At 38.3% G+C, this 14460-nt stretch overlaps 1 protein-coding gene across 5 annotated transcripts in view; it reads left to right on the forward strand.

The window, feature by feature from the left end:
* The first annotated feature begins 4723 nt into the window (after nt 1–4723).
* The window catches only part of slc2a9l2 (solute carrier family 2 member 9, like 2), a 104626-nt gene continuing 94889 nt past the window's right edge, over nt 4724–14460 (forward strand). The window contains exons 1-3 of one of the 5 annotated variants that reach the window (XM_044349729.1): nt 4724–4914; nt 5043–5080; nt 12435–12520. In XM_044349729.1, the coding sequence (XP_044205664.1) occupies nt 12446–12520 (75 nt within the window). In that variant the 5' untranslated portion in view covers nt 4724–4914; nt 5043–5080; nt 12435–12445. Of the gene's footprint in view, nt 5081–5464; nt 7259–9433; nt 9463–10149; nt 12121–12434; nt 12521–14460 lie in introns of those variants that run through there. The other 4 variants (XM_044349725.1, XM_044349727.1, XM_044349728.1 and 1 more) reach the window with 4 other exon arrangements.

Consider the following 14460-nt stretch of genomic DNA (forward strand, 5'->3'; position numbering starts at 1 on the left):
CCATCTACATCAAGAAAAAAATAAAGCTATGTTAGGTCTTGTTTTTATGTATTTATATGGAAAAAATGTACTTCCAACATTTTATTACTGACTAGAAACTCTGAACTTGGCCGCATATTGCCGTAATGTCTGCCTCTGTGTTTTTGTGTATCCCTCTGGATACTGACCAAAAGCAAGAACATTTCTTACTTGGTCATACCTCTCTAGTATAGCTAGTTTACTTATCATAAACTGTTGGAAACAACTGAAAAATAAGAAATATTAGATTTTTTTCTTGCTAATTTTAGAGATAACATTTGAATCTAATCTAATTTCATTTAAATTACCTGTAGAAGACCGCTCTTTCCACCATGAAGATTCCAGGTAGCTTAAAATTACGGGCGTGTCCTTTGCTCTGCACATGTGCACATCGTGTTGGTAGGTCATTCTGAGCAGTAGCTCTATTAGTCAGTGTGGCAGAGTGGTGCCGTAAGTTGCCTTGACAACGCCACCAGGGGAATTTCACCCCTGGAAATTATTAAATTGGGAGTTAGCTACAAGCAAATAAGCAAGACACAGGTTCAATAATAAATTCCACTTGAGCAGAGGACGTGTTCAATTAAAAGTAATTTATTAAACATAATATGAGAAAAAGAAACAAACAAAAGGTAATTCATTAAAAATGTCAGCCACCAGGGCGTAACCCAAGAATTAATGGCACAGTAAGGGGAACCAAAAAAAAGGGGTTGGAGACAGGGTTGGGGCTTACCAAGGCAGCAGGGATATTGTTTCAATTTTAGTTGTTGGCGATGAGTGCACTTTAGCCCCTTTTATACAGCCCTTTCAAAGCAGGAATACTGTGCCTGTAATCCGCCTCGCTGCTCTGTATAAAAGGTACAGACACAGAGTGGGGGGGCAGAGTTGCTCCACCAATAAGCTGGTTCCACAGAGCTGGATGGACTGTGTGTGTAAAAGGGACAGCATGGCAGGACCGGGAGCTGACGCTGTTGTGTGAATACGGCCTAACGTTACTAGCGCTCCCTCTCTTCATTCACTCTCTAGCTCACTCGACCACAGCTGCTCTCTCACTCTCTCTTTTTCTCTCATCTTTTTTAAAAGACGGGAAGCTGACAGAAAAGTCTAACTTAACTTTTATCGTTATAAAATGAAGAGAAATGTCCTCCCCTTGTCCTAGTAACGTCTTTGTATTTGCTCATGGCAGAGTTTACAGTTCTGATCAGTCTGATCTCCGTCACACCTCTGAATACGGAACGCCGGCATGCTATGTAAAAGCACACACGGAGGTGTCTTTATGCTGGCTTTGTGTTGTTCACTGTAAAAGGCAAAGGCGGATCCTCTTTATGTATAATGTGGGTTCTCTGTATAAAAGAGGCTTGTGTGTTTGTGTGTGTGTGTATGTGTGTGTGAGAGACCACTGAAGGCCCAGTGCAAGACCCCATGGTCCGCTACTGCTATTGATAAGTTCTTTGTTCTTTTCAGAGTGTCACTGGAAGGTATATAACCACCAACCCTACCGATGCACAACTCTCCTCCAGGCGATGGAAGAGGCCTGTGGTGACATGGATATGGAGGCATGCCAGAGCTGGATACGCCATTCAAGACAGTACTTCCTCCAATGTTTGGACAGAGTGGACATTGCATGTGATGTTGATTAGGTGCTGTGGCCAGATGCACATCAAAGATGGGATGGACTGTAATTGCAATATACTGTATTTTGTTTACAGTACAATAGAGTAACTGTGTTCGTCATCTTCAGTTAAAGTAATTATGTCTGATACTGTTACAATTATGAGTATTGAGGATAAACAAATTTGTTTCCCCATTACATTTATGTTCATAGTCTAGCCTGCTACAAATGAAAATGCCAAAGACTCTAGATGATAGTATTATATACTCAGTACATCAGTGTGCAGTTGGCATGTAGAAAGAGCTATTTATTTGGTGTTTGTGTGTAAAGTTGCGATGCAAAAATACTATTTTTAGAAGAATTTATATAGTTTTGAATGAAGTGTTGCAAGAGCTGTAAGGTATTTTTGGTTTTCGGCAAAGAGGGCCCTAGTTTCAGAAATTGTGTTTCAGCAATAGTAAAAACTGTAATTTAACATGTATTAGCTACAGAGGATGTCTTCAATGTGCTCTAAGAATGCATTCCCAAATTTCTGTGTGAAAATTTTCTAACTGGGAGATTATTGAGCTCCTGGTTAGTATACTTCACTAACATCTGTAATTCTAGGCAGGCTTAAACAAGAATGTCCACATACTGTAGACTTTCAACAGTATGAAATGTTCTTTTTTCTTGTGTTTGAGCTTCTGCTAGCTGCTATTTTCATCTGTCATGTATGTTAGCTGGAAATATCCCATACAAATGTACTTGTGAAAAAGACCAAGTTGGGCTGTTTCTATGCCGACCATGTCCATAAGCTATTACATTATAACATTGTACCTGTTTATTGTCTGTTCTCTCACAGTGCATCTTCAAATATTGTCACAATGGTTTTGTTTTTGCTAACCTCTAGTGGTTTAATTTCTCACCTCGCTGCAGTAATGTAGAGGTGTACTGCAGGACTCTGTGACATCACTGTTGGATGTGGTTACAGTGCGACAGTGCACACTGAAACGGACTCAATTTTTGTTTTTTACCAGATAGGGCAGTGCAATACTGCTTAACAACCTGGTGTTAAGGTACACTTCATGACTTGAATGAGAGAGGAGAAATGCTAAAATTTCATCGCCTTGCCTGTAAGTAAACCGAAATCTCAAAAAATGTAATGCTTACTGGTGCCAATATTTTGTCTTGAAGAAAACACTTGGAAATGGGAGCTAATGTCAGTAAGACACCAATCTAATTTAACTTTATGTTAGCCTTAGTAGGTCTAACTCAGCTGCCAACACAAACCTCTATATTTAAAGTGTGGTATGAAAAGGCAGTTAAACTAACTAGCTAAGAAATGTTTCTGCTGTGCCAGCTAGTTCTTACATCACCTATCGATTGTTTATCTGCCAATCTTCAATTTACAACACAACCTTGAATTTACAACTCTTATATAATTAGCTGGCTGCACTGTCAACATTAAAACACCTGGCCAGTTACTTATGATCTATCAGACTACGGGAACACAGAAACTCATAAATAAATTAACATTAATTTGTTCATTTATGCTCTAACACTAGCACGTGCAGAGAGGGGGCATGAGGTGCCCGAGCACCTGCTCCTTTGCCCCTTGATGTCAAAAGTGCCCATTTGTCAAGGAGTATTTCATGTTTAGCTTTACGCAGACTGACCATCACTTTACAGCCGTTAGCTCAGACCGGCTTCCTACCTTTCTGTTGTAGCTTTCATTTTCCGTTTGAACATTGTATCCCCCTATGACACACAGAGATACTGTTAACAAGGAGTGACCATCAAACCACCGCCCATTCCTCCTAAGCGTTTAGAACAAACGAACCTTCCGTGCTGACGCTAGCAGACAGACTGGAGCTGCTGTCATGAGACAGACAGTGCAGACGATGAAATGTGACATTAACTGACATGTGCGCCATCAAATGATAATAATGTGTTTGACAAAAGACAACGAAGTAAGTAGCTAGTAAAAACTCTTTAGTGAAGAGTTTTTTTAAAAATTTGTCATTGTTGTTGTAACAGTCCAGTTTATCTGCCGCTCCTGCTGCTTTACATCACAGTAATGTTAATGTAGCTTTTTAGTTTGGATAGCTTGACTGCTGATATATTCCCACTGTGTGTCGTTTTGTCCAATTATTTAATTAACACCATACAAGTTAAAGTTCTGCTTCATGCTCTGTCAGACTTTTAAAAGGAAGACTTTTTACATTTTCAGAGTGAGTGAAGGAATCAGGAGGGAGGAGACAGAAGTGAGGAAGAATCACAGGATGTAATGGTGTTGAAAGAAAAACAAGAAGGAAGTAAAGAACTGATTCAAAATTTAAAGAAACCGTTAGCTTTTAATACAGATACTAACACTACACAACAATTTTATTAACATGTTTTCTTAAACTGTTAAAAAGTTGTTGACCTCAGTTACTGTAGGTGAGATGCCAGCAAAGCAAACAACAAAGCACCCCCCCCCCCCCCTCAAATCTTTACTTTACTTTTTTTCCATTCCTGAGAAAAAGCATGTTTGGAAACAACTGAAAATGACAAATCCCAGCTCAGTGGATGTTTCTTATTGTTTTAAACCTTGACGATGTGCTGATTAGAAGTAGAAGTAGCAGAAAAGTACACTTTATATCAGAAAAAATCCAGTGGGAAATAATCACAATTCATTTTGTTCTCATTTTGGTTGGCAAAAATTGGTCTAACTGTCTCTTGCACTACTTTTGAACTCTGCCTCTTCATTATTTTTGCCATATTTAATAGTCTATAAAGATTCTCCCCTTTTCATTCCAGTTTTTGTATGTTGTTTTTGTAAATATGGGATTTGACAAGCTAAATGTTATGCTGTGGATCAGAGACTGTCACCGTATCAAAAGCATATTCTTTGTTTAGAAACAATATGTATAAATGCTAAATGTCTTTAAAGGAGCAGCCTTTTCACCACTCAGGGTTTTTTGTTTTTGAAAGCAAATTATTTATATGCAGCTCAGTCAAAAATAAGAAACTGAGTTCTTTCAGACAAAAATACTTGAAGCCTTGGGCACACACACACACACACACACACAGAGTGTAGAGAGCGAATCATAGCCCCCCCCCCCCCCCGATTAGGAATGGCCTAAGGGAATATTCTCAAACCCAGTTTCTTTCCAGTCCTGCTGCTCCAGGGAAGACAGAGTTGGATGAAATATCTGAAAAATAGCTTACATATATATACATTAAAAGGGTCCTGTTCCTCTCACAATATTTATGTACAGTTTCACTGTAAAGACAGAAGATTGATTCTTCCCCCTGCAGGGCCACAGGTTAGTGGGTCAAACAATGATCAGCCTATTGGCTACATAGTAACTTCACACTGCCATGCTGCTAGGGGAAGCAAAAACTGAACAATCTGACTGAAACATGCTCTCTTTTGTGCTGGAATAAATAATAGATTGACCGAGTTTCTTGGAACAACCTGTAAGAAAAGAGGTAAGTGGAACATACACATTTATGCAGTCCTTAAATATAAATGCAGAGTAGCATTTTGCTTGATGTTAGGTTTAGATCACATTATGAGATGAAAACCTCATGTAACACTAAATGGCAACTTTTAAGGATCAGTGAAAAGAACATCATCCCCGTTTTAGCCTTACCTCCATGCTTCTTATGAATTGATGTAGTAGAGTATGACAGGGTTATAAAAGTAACTTTGAACTCCAAGTTCATTGAGACTTGCTTGCATGCTTTTTTTTTACTCAAACCCCTTCATGATAATGTGTGCCATTCTCAACTATTTAGTAATCTCTGTCTACATCATATTTTTTTAAAAGAGAATGCAAGTACAAACATACATTTAAGACAAGCTGTATGTGGTGATTAGACCAGATTACATCAATGACAAGCATCTCTAAACATAAAGCATTGTTACTTTTTTTCAAAGAGAGGTAAATGGGCAGTAAATTTTTGTGACATGTAGTCATTTCATGTAGTAGATGAGTCATTGATAAGAAAGTGGCCCTCTCTAGCAGCATCCTACACTGTGGTTCCGGCCAGTTTTGGTTCATGTCCAGTCTCAGTAATTAAGGTAGCCAGCCAATTCTCGTGATAATGTTGTCTTTTTAATTATGTAACTGCCTGTTACTTTGGATGTGATATCTTCAAGATAAGCCTGACTTTGGACCGCGAAAGTCCTGAGAGTGGTCGGTGCATTCTCTTTTGTCTAACTAATTTTTACAAAATGAATGCTCATGTTATTGGATATATATTTGGGTACTTTTCATTTTCCCATGCATTCACAACAGAGTCAGTCTGTGGCACCTAGGTGACACTGAGCCACTAACACAGTGGGAAAGTCAATGTTTAACACAGCTGCTGACATCTGTTTGAAAGACTATGCACCACAGCAAAAAAGCTCTCTGATAAAACAAATCTAGGACATAATCCATGGAGAGAACTTTGTAATGTTGGCAGAATCAACATGAGAGGCTTTAATTGCCCCCACCCATTTATCAAAGCACACTAGGAAGACACATGGACAGGAACACTCACAGTGGACATTATTTTATGAATATGCATATAATGCTGCAGAATGAAGATAATAATAATAATATAGTATAGTCTGTTGCTGTGCATAGGATACAATAGCTGGTATTACCCCAGTCTGACTTCATGAGGATGTTATACAGTGTGGGATAAAGTCTGCTGTTTGTTTCCCAGGCTGGAAAGTGTTAAAATATAGTCTGAAGTCTGGAGTCTGGAGACACAAGATTCTGGAAAAGTGTTGTATGAAAATATAGCAAACGTAAAGTATCACATGAGCTAAAAGATTTTTCTCATTTCAACTGCTTTCAGTGGTTTGGCACAGTCCTCTTTTTCCCACTGAAAGGTCTACCCACATGCTGGGAAACCTAATACTTCTGTTACCTTGACTTCAGGGCTGAGAAAGGCTGCCTCAAAGGGCATGTTCATCTAACAAGCCAGAGTTTCATTACTTGGCCATATCTTTTTCTCATGGCAGCTCCTGACCCAAATGTTTCTTCAGCACAGTTCACAAAGTTGCTCAATCCACCACGCTATTGTACTTACACTATGTCATGTTTTTGACCTCTCTTGATATACTTTAGGTACTCTTTCACGCAATTTTCACATGGCAAAAAAGTGGCTCACATGTTTGTGATATAGATAGCTGCCAGGCAGCAGTATCAATAAGATAAATGTGAAGCCAAGGGAGAATAAAGCAGCCATTGATCAGTGAAAATGCTGCCTGAGGAAATGTTTTTTTTGGGGGGATTGAAGACCAAGCTCTTGTGCTGCTTTTATGTAACAAGCTGCAGTGTGGTCACGATGGCTCCACCAGTAGCAGGAATGTCCTCCTCTTTGTCTAGAATGGCGTTGTCATTCCATTGAACAGGAAACTAGAATTCATCGCAGCCAGTTTCTGTGGGATCACTTCAGCTGGGTATGAATGATACCTCGACAGCTGTTATAGGAGAGCTGTATGCTGTTGTTACTCTGATCTAAGGACCATCTGATCTGGGGACGTCTTTTCTGGACTTCGACTGGCCAACTGTGTTGATGAAGGGGGCGTTCCTCATGCTTGTGGTCAAGGAATGCAGCACAACAATGGATCATGGATAAGCTGGAAGAGCACTCTTCATTGTTCCTATGGTAGGAGAAACAGAAGACATTCTTACAGCATGGCATTTATACGTTAGTGATTTAAAGCTTTACAATTTCAGCTCCTCGGTGACATGATGTATCTCATGTACACTATTCAAGGTAAGCACCGGGATTTATTTTCTATCACTTGATAATGACCCCTAATCATGTAGGTCTGTGTGTTTTGGCCACAAGAGTTTGAAGTTCACCGCTAGGTTATAGTAACATTGTCCTCTGAGCATACAGAACTGCAATGTACATGCTTTTACAGAGAATTTCAATGTAATAGTTTCTGATGAAATAACCAAAGATTCTATAAGACAGAGTTTCTGAAACAAGTATCTACCCCCTTGAGACACATGGCAGGAGGACACTGTCTGCAGCTCCCTGCACATGGGCCACATTTACCCTGTGACTGACAGTCAGATGGATTGCATTTACTCTAAATAGGAGAAAGTAGGTGAAACATTGTTTAACACTTTTATTTAAAAAAACAAAACAACATACAACATACTTGTGTTTGTAGTAGGCCATATAATAAATGACTTAAAGCAAAGTTGGTGTAAAGTCCACTAAAGTGAGCACTGTGCTGTATATGAGGTGATTAAATGTGTGTTTGAAATTTGAACTTAAATCCAGACTGCTGCAGGGAGGCTGACCACATTATCAGATCTGGCCTGAGACTGGTTGTAATGTTCTCTGGTGGGAAGGTGAGCTTCTAGTCTAGAGTGACCTTCATCTTCCAATCCTGGGCTGTATCCAGTAGGCTTGATTCTTTTCTTGCAGTTGACCTCTTTGGTACCTTTCCTGCTTGTACAAAGGCCATGGTGCTTGAGAAACCAGAGGTTGGGGGAGAGAGGGCATTGTTGTTAGTCCTCCTTTCTTCCAGCATTAGTGCCAGTTGCCGAAGGACCTGGTTGTGCCTCCAGGTGTAGTGTCCTTGGGCGAGGCTGGTCTTAAAGCCGGTGAATATGTGTCATAAGATTGCTGGTGTTTGGCAAAGGTGACATGATTGGTCTTCCCCAAGCCACTGGTTTTGGTTCTTGGGACTAGGAAGAACATTGTAGATGGCTCTGATGATGAAGTTAAGTCTGCCTCCTTCCATTTCCCAAAGATCCTTCCAGGGAAGCTTCCAGTGTTCAAGGTTTTCCCATCTTGTCCATTGGTCCTGTTTTGCTTGTGAGACTGCACATTGTTCTGCCTCCTCCTGCTGCTGTATCTCTTTTACCAACAACCCTCTCTTCTGGGCAGTTGTTGCTTCGTGCCATGTGGGTCTATTTGTGCCTAAGATACTATGTGGGATAGATCAAAAAGCATTGGCCAGGTTTAGGAATGCAACATGAAGAAACGTGATATATTGGATTTCTGTACCGAGGTGTCAATCAAGTTGTTGCCTTTCAGGTAGATTGCCATCCTTTGTGCAACAATGCTGAAGAAAATTTTCCCTTAAACATTCAGAGGATATTCAAGGCATTCTTCTCTTTGGGGATTAATACTCCCCCTGTTCTTCGCCATGCTTTTGGGATGTTTTTCTTCTGCAAAACGAATTCCATTCCCATCAACCTCAGCTGTACTTCAGTGTGTTTAGTGCTAATTAGAAAATGAAATGTTAGTATGCTAACATGATAAACTAAGATGGCAAATGTGGTAACATCAGCATGCTAGCAGTATCATTGTGAGCATGTTTGCAAGTTCAAAGCACCACTTAAAACAGCCTCACAGAGCCACTAGACTCTTAGTCTTCTCTAATATCATGTGGGATTTACTGTTGGACAATTGGACAGTGGACCACCTTGATGAATAAATGCACATTTTAATTAAGAAAAATCAGTCACCTATATTAAAACCTGTCTGTTAGGAGAAATACATTTTGATACAATTTGGTTAATTGCTGCCTTTATTGGTTATCACTGGTTATGTTAAATGTAATGCTGATTCTGCACAGTAGACAGTCCAGGTTCCTCTTGTTAAAGCAGTGCCTTGTTTACTCTCAGGCGAACAATACTAGCAAAATATACACATGTAGTTAATTTTTCTCTTTCCAGTCGCTGACCTCAGGTAGTCATGATGACATAAGAGAGAGAGAGATAGAGAGAGGGAGGGCGGGACTGATCAAAGTTAATCATTTGTCAGTGTTACTATCACAGTCATGTCTAGGTATATGTTAGGTTAGTAGACTACCTGTAAGCATTGGACACACAGCCTGTACTCGAGTGAGTATGCCCTCTTGGTCTGCTATTAATGTAGAGATGGGGGGACTTTTGGCATTTATTTTTTTACTCCATGTCATGGTCTGTTGGTATTTTACCAGGCTGACTGTACTTTGTATGTAATGGCACTTTTCCCAGCTGTCACCCACAGAACTATCTGAGTGGACATTTCTCTTATGGCTACTTTTCTCTCTTCTTACATGGTCTTATACATAGAGTAGGATGTATGTAGTATTTTTTGTTGTTGTCTGTTGTAATGGAGAGCTCATGTTACAAACAGGTTGTAAAATTATTTCAAACACCTTGTTTTTTTCAACATTTTTTTATTAGGTAGTGAAGCATGACAGTAATTGAAATGTACTATAATTATATAATTTGTGGATATTGTTTCCATTTTCTGAGTAGTACTATAGAAGGATAGATTCAATAATAAGTCAATATATCATCTGCTGTCAGTATATTCTCCTCTCCAATAATTTCAGTCAATATGTTTGAGAAAAATAAAAATAATCATAATCAACACCTAAAACCTTCCACTGTTAAGGCCCCATCTGTAATAATTTTGATAGTATAAATTTGAGGTATGCACTAGAGCTTGTTAGTAATTCAATATTAAAATGTATTGATTTTCAGCAGAATCATATTGTTATTATTGTTATTATATATCAGTATCTTATCGTATTATCATGTTTTTATATTATCATTCTACAAGTTTCTGTCATACAAATTAATGATTATGTATTATGTGAGTTTGATCTGATGCAGTTCACAGTGCACTGCTTTAAATATCAGTTTGATTGTTTTACTGCATCATGCGATTTTGTGCACACATATATCATGATATCTAACAATATCAAAAATGATCCTTAATCAAATCATCATAGTGAATTTAACAATATCACCCAGCACTATATACAATTGAAGAGTTTAAGTTATAGATGGAAAACTTTTGCACACATTTCAACTTATTATACACATTGTAGGTCTTTTTTGCTGCTGTATTTACAAACATTACTAATGTAACAAACCCCCAACAGCATCAGACAGCATTAATAACTTAGATTTAGTTGTTGTCTAGTGCTTAATTGAGGTTGGGAGTAAGCAGCATGTCCTCTAGCATGCTTTGGCCAGACATCATTAAGACATCATGAAAAATTACAGCAAACTTTTTAACCAATAGCATGAGAGAGTAGATAGTTCACTTTATATTCCTAATGTAGCCTTTCTGTCTGTGTGTTAGGTTATCTTTAAAGTAGCATTATGGTCATTGTCTAATCACAGAGATGAGAGGGAGGTATCAAGGTCAATGCCCATGGCTCCTGATAACTAACCAAAATAGATTTTAGTTATTGGATGTTACACAGACAAATACAAGCTGACTCTTTTGATGAGCATCTTCTTCTACTGCAGGTAATGTTTGCTGATACAGTCACATTATACAGTACAATCATTGTACAGTAGTTCATCAGCAATGTGCAGTTATAGTCCAAAATGGGATGCTAAAATACAGACGAAATACAAATTTGATGGGCAACCATCTCCTCTGAGTAATTTGCATGCATTTTGTCTCATCATTATTATCAGCTTTATCAAATACTTACTGTATTGGATTTTTATTGTACCCAATGTTTGTGCTACAGATATGTTAAATTTGACAAACACAATTCACAGTTTGCTCAATTGTAACACTGGAAGTTTTCCATGTAGTAAGTAGCCTTTGAGTTAAGATTTTCTTTTTTAAAATGACAAACTGTGAATGGATGACTTGTGTGTTGGTAAAGTACTGACACTGTTGTCCCATTGCACTGTGGTTTTATAGCAGTTAAGGCTGGAAAAGAATCCCTGAACACTTTGGACACACACCCTAAAATAAATAAAAGATCCAATCTGAGTGTAATTGGTACAAAGTGTACTCAACACAGATTTCAGTTTCCAGATTAGTGATGGGAGTTTTACTGACCCTTAAATCAAAAGATTTTGTCAATCATATAGTTTTAATAAAGCGAGATTTGATGACAACTATTTGATCTGTTAGGCATCTTCACTTATTTTTATGAATTCCCTCCACAGCTTGTGACTTTCAATCCTGCTCCTCAGGACTCAGAGTCCTGCTGGTTTTCATTCTAGTCATCCAATCAGGGACTAATTTACATTCCGGAAGCTGAGTGAAAGCTATTAAATGTAATTAACTGTGCGGTAGGAGGGGAAATCTGCAGTACTATAGGACACTGACTGAATTCTATCAATTATGTGTAAAAGCCTTTCCTCTGGATGTTGGCTTGGCTTTGTCACTGAAGAAAGTGAAATTCACTTAGCTTGAAGTAAATCTTACAGTCCAATGCCCTGCACCAACTGTGTTTAGTAGGAATTCTGCTTATAGTGTTTACATTTATACTGAGATAGACACTTACCAGTCTTCATTTAATTTTTGCATTTTTTGTAATAACGGGCAGTTTCAATGTTCAGTATTTTTGCGTGTTTCTGTTTTCATGACCACTAGGTGGCAGACTCAGTCTTTCCATTTGTTATCTAGTACACTTTGCCACCATTGTGGAATTCAATACTGTGGTGCAGTACAAACTCAGACCATTGTTTCTTTATGTTGTTGAGTAATTGGGCAGAAATCCAATGCTTCAAACTATAGTCAAGGCTCTTCTGTTGGTAAGATGTCATGTCATGTAAGGCAAAGTTTTTGCATGTTGGAAAACTGATTTGATGTTGTTTCCTGTTTTATGAGTAAATCCTAAACTTGTGACCAAGTTCTGATGTGTAATCCTATGTGCACATGTACTGGCCGTATTGCCTGTCAGCACATAGAGGCACTGTCATTTCCTTTTCAGCAGATGTCTCTCTCAGTAGTTTCTATAATAAATTCCACTTCCCCCCTCTTTGTTGTGAAATATGTCTTTTCTGCCCATGGCTATTTTGTATGAGCTTGATGGCTAATACTGTATGATATGACCTTCTCATTTAAGGTTGCTGAAACATGAAGATGGACAAATCACAGAAGGACGACCCGGCTGACCACAAGATAAATGACTCTGGGAAAAACGCTGGAACGGTTAGTGTAATTAGTGTAGTAAAGGCCAAGCCTATATCTTGCTGCCTTAACGTGCACTAAATGATGCTATATTTTGAAATGTTTGACTGGATTGACAAAGGTCACAGCTTTTTTGACGTTATTGCTATTTGCCTGTTTTGTCATACATGAGTTCATTCAGTTTATATAGGTTTGGACAGGATGTATTTGTGAAGATACTGCACTTCCGTGAACATATATATGACCTTTGTAATTTACGCAACACACATTTCTGTTGTGTTACCCAAAATCCTGCCGTTGCTTGAGGCTTTGACAGCTGCTGAAACAGAGGCCCTCTCTGACTAATGACTACACAGCTAAAACTACACCAAAATGATTCAAGTAAGAAGAAAAAGACATATGTGTTGATGTATGTACTGATGAATTAAAAAAGTGAAAGTGATCACCTTTCACTGCTTGATATATACCTCAAAGGTGATTAATGCAATATAACAATCAACGGAATAGTTATAGTTCAGAGTATAAAACATTAACTGGTAGGATTATCTGTTTGCATGCCACATGGTAAATTCTTGTTACTACTCTGAAATATATCAAATATAATAAGATTTATTTATACTGTGGAGAAAATCACTTCTAAGAAACTTATTATTATTATTATTATTATTATTGTTACTTCTGTCTCAACCCAACCGGTCAAAGCAGATGGCCGCCCACCTAGAGCCCGGTTCTGCTTGAGGTTTCTTCCCGTTAAAGGGGAGTTTGTCCTTCCCGCTGTTGCCAAGTGCTTGCCCATGGGGGAATTGTTGGGTCTCTGTAAATTAAAAAGTACGGTCTAGACTTTCTCTATGTGAAAAGTGCCCTGAGATGACTTTTGTTGTGTTTTGGCGCTACATGAATAAAATGGAATTGAATTGAATTGAATGTTTATTAAGGAAGATTTTCTTAATCCCATTTCCTCACAACTAACATTAGTGTTACAACTAGTGTTTTGATCCAGCCGCCCAGGGTGTGCCAATTTTATTGACAGCTCCCTACCAACAATAAAACCACTCCTTAAAGATAACACAGCCAGTTGGTTTCCAACCTTCCAAAGTATGATCCTGGACTACAGGTTTCAGTTGTGCCAATAGAGCAAGGTCCCAGTGGTGATATTTTCATACAGCTTCATCTGTTCAGTTACTGCCCCCTCTCTTTCTTCACACAATTGGACTGACTCAGCAATAACAGCAAAGTATTATTGTTGGTGTTGGTGGTACCCAATGCCTTCACTTTCATTGGTAGCCTTCTAATCTCGTCCACTCATCTGTCAAATGTAAATGTACTGTTGAACACTGTTATTACAAACTCGCATGGTGAGTAACATTCACTAAAACAAATTTATATCTAGGATTAACACTGTTAGCAGAGATAGGCTAGAGGAAAAGTACTGTTATTTCCTTACACCTCCATTTTTCCATTTTTCTGGACCTGCACTTTAACTTTTTTAGCTTTTCTTTTTCTGCCAAAGATCTCTAACCATGATTTTGCATATAGAGGGGCTACTTTTCTTTTTATCAACTCAATGAAACATTGAAAGAAATTGTATCTTGCTTGTAGTTACATTTTTTAGGTGCCTAATAGGGGCCATTTTCCCCAAACCTGAAGAACACCATTAATATTTACATTCATTTATATAAATCAAAGCTGAATATTCATACTTGTGTTCCTGCCTACTTTTTGTGGGATGTGAGATGAGGGGAACATATTTCCTCTCTCTACGGGAGCCTTAGGAGAACAAATGTCACAAAGAATCTATCTGATGAATGAAAAATATAATTGGATATGTGAATAAATAATACAGTGAGTTATGAATATTAATTATTAATATTAGTAATCTACTGATAAATTGATGGCAAAAATACATTTCCCTTGATCTCCAAAGAGTAATTAAAATACACATATCATGAATTCATTGTACC

Source organism: Thunnus albacares, chromosome 4 (assembly GCF_914725855.1).
Source record: "Thunnus albacares chromosome 4, fThuAlb1.1, whole genome shotgun sequence".
Classification (NCBI taxonomy): domain Eukaryota; kingdom Metazoa; phylum Chordata; class Actinopteri; order Scombriformes; family Scombridae; genus Thunnus; species Thunnus albacares.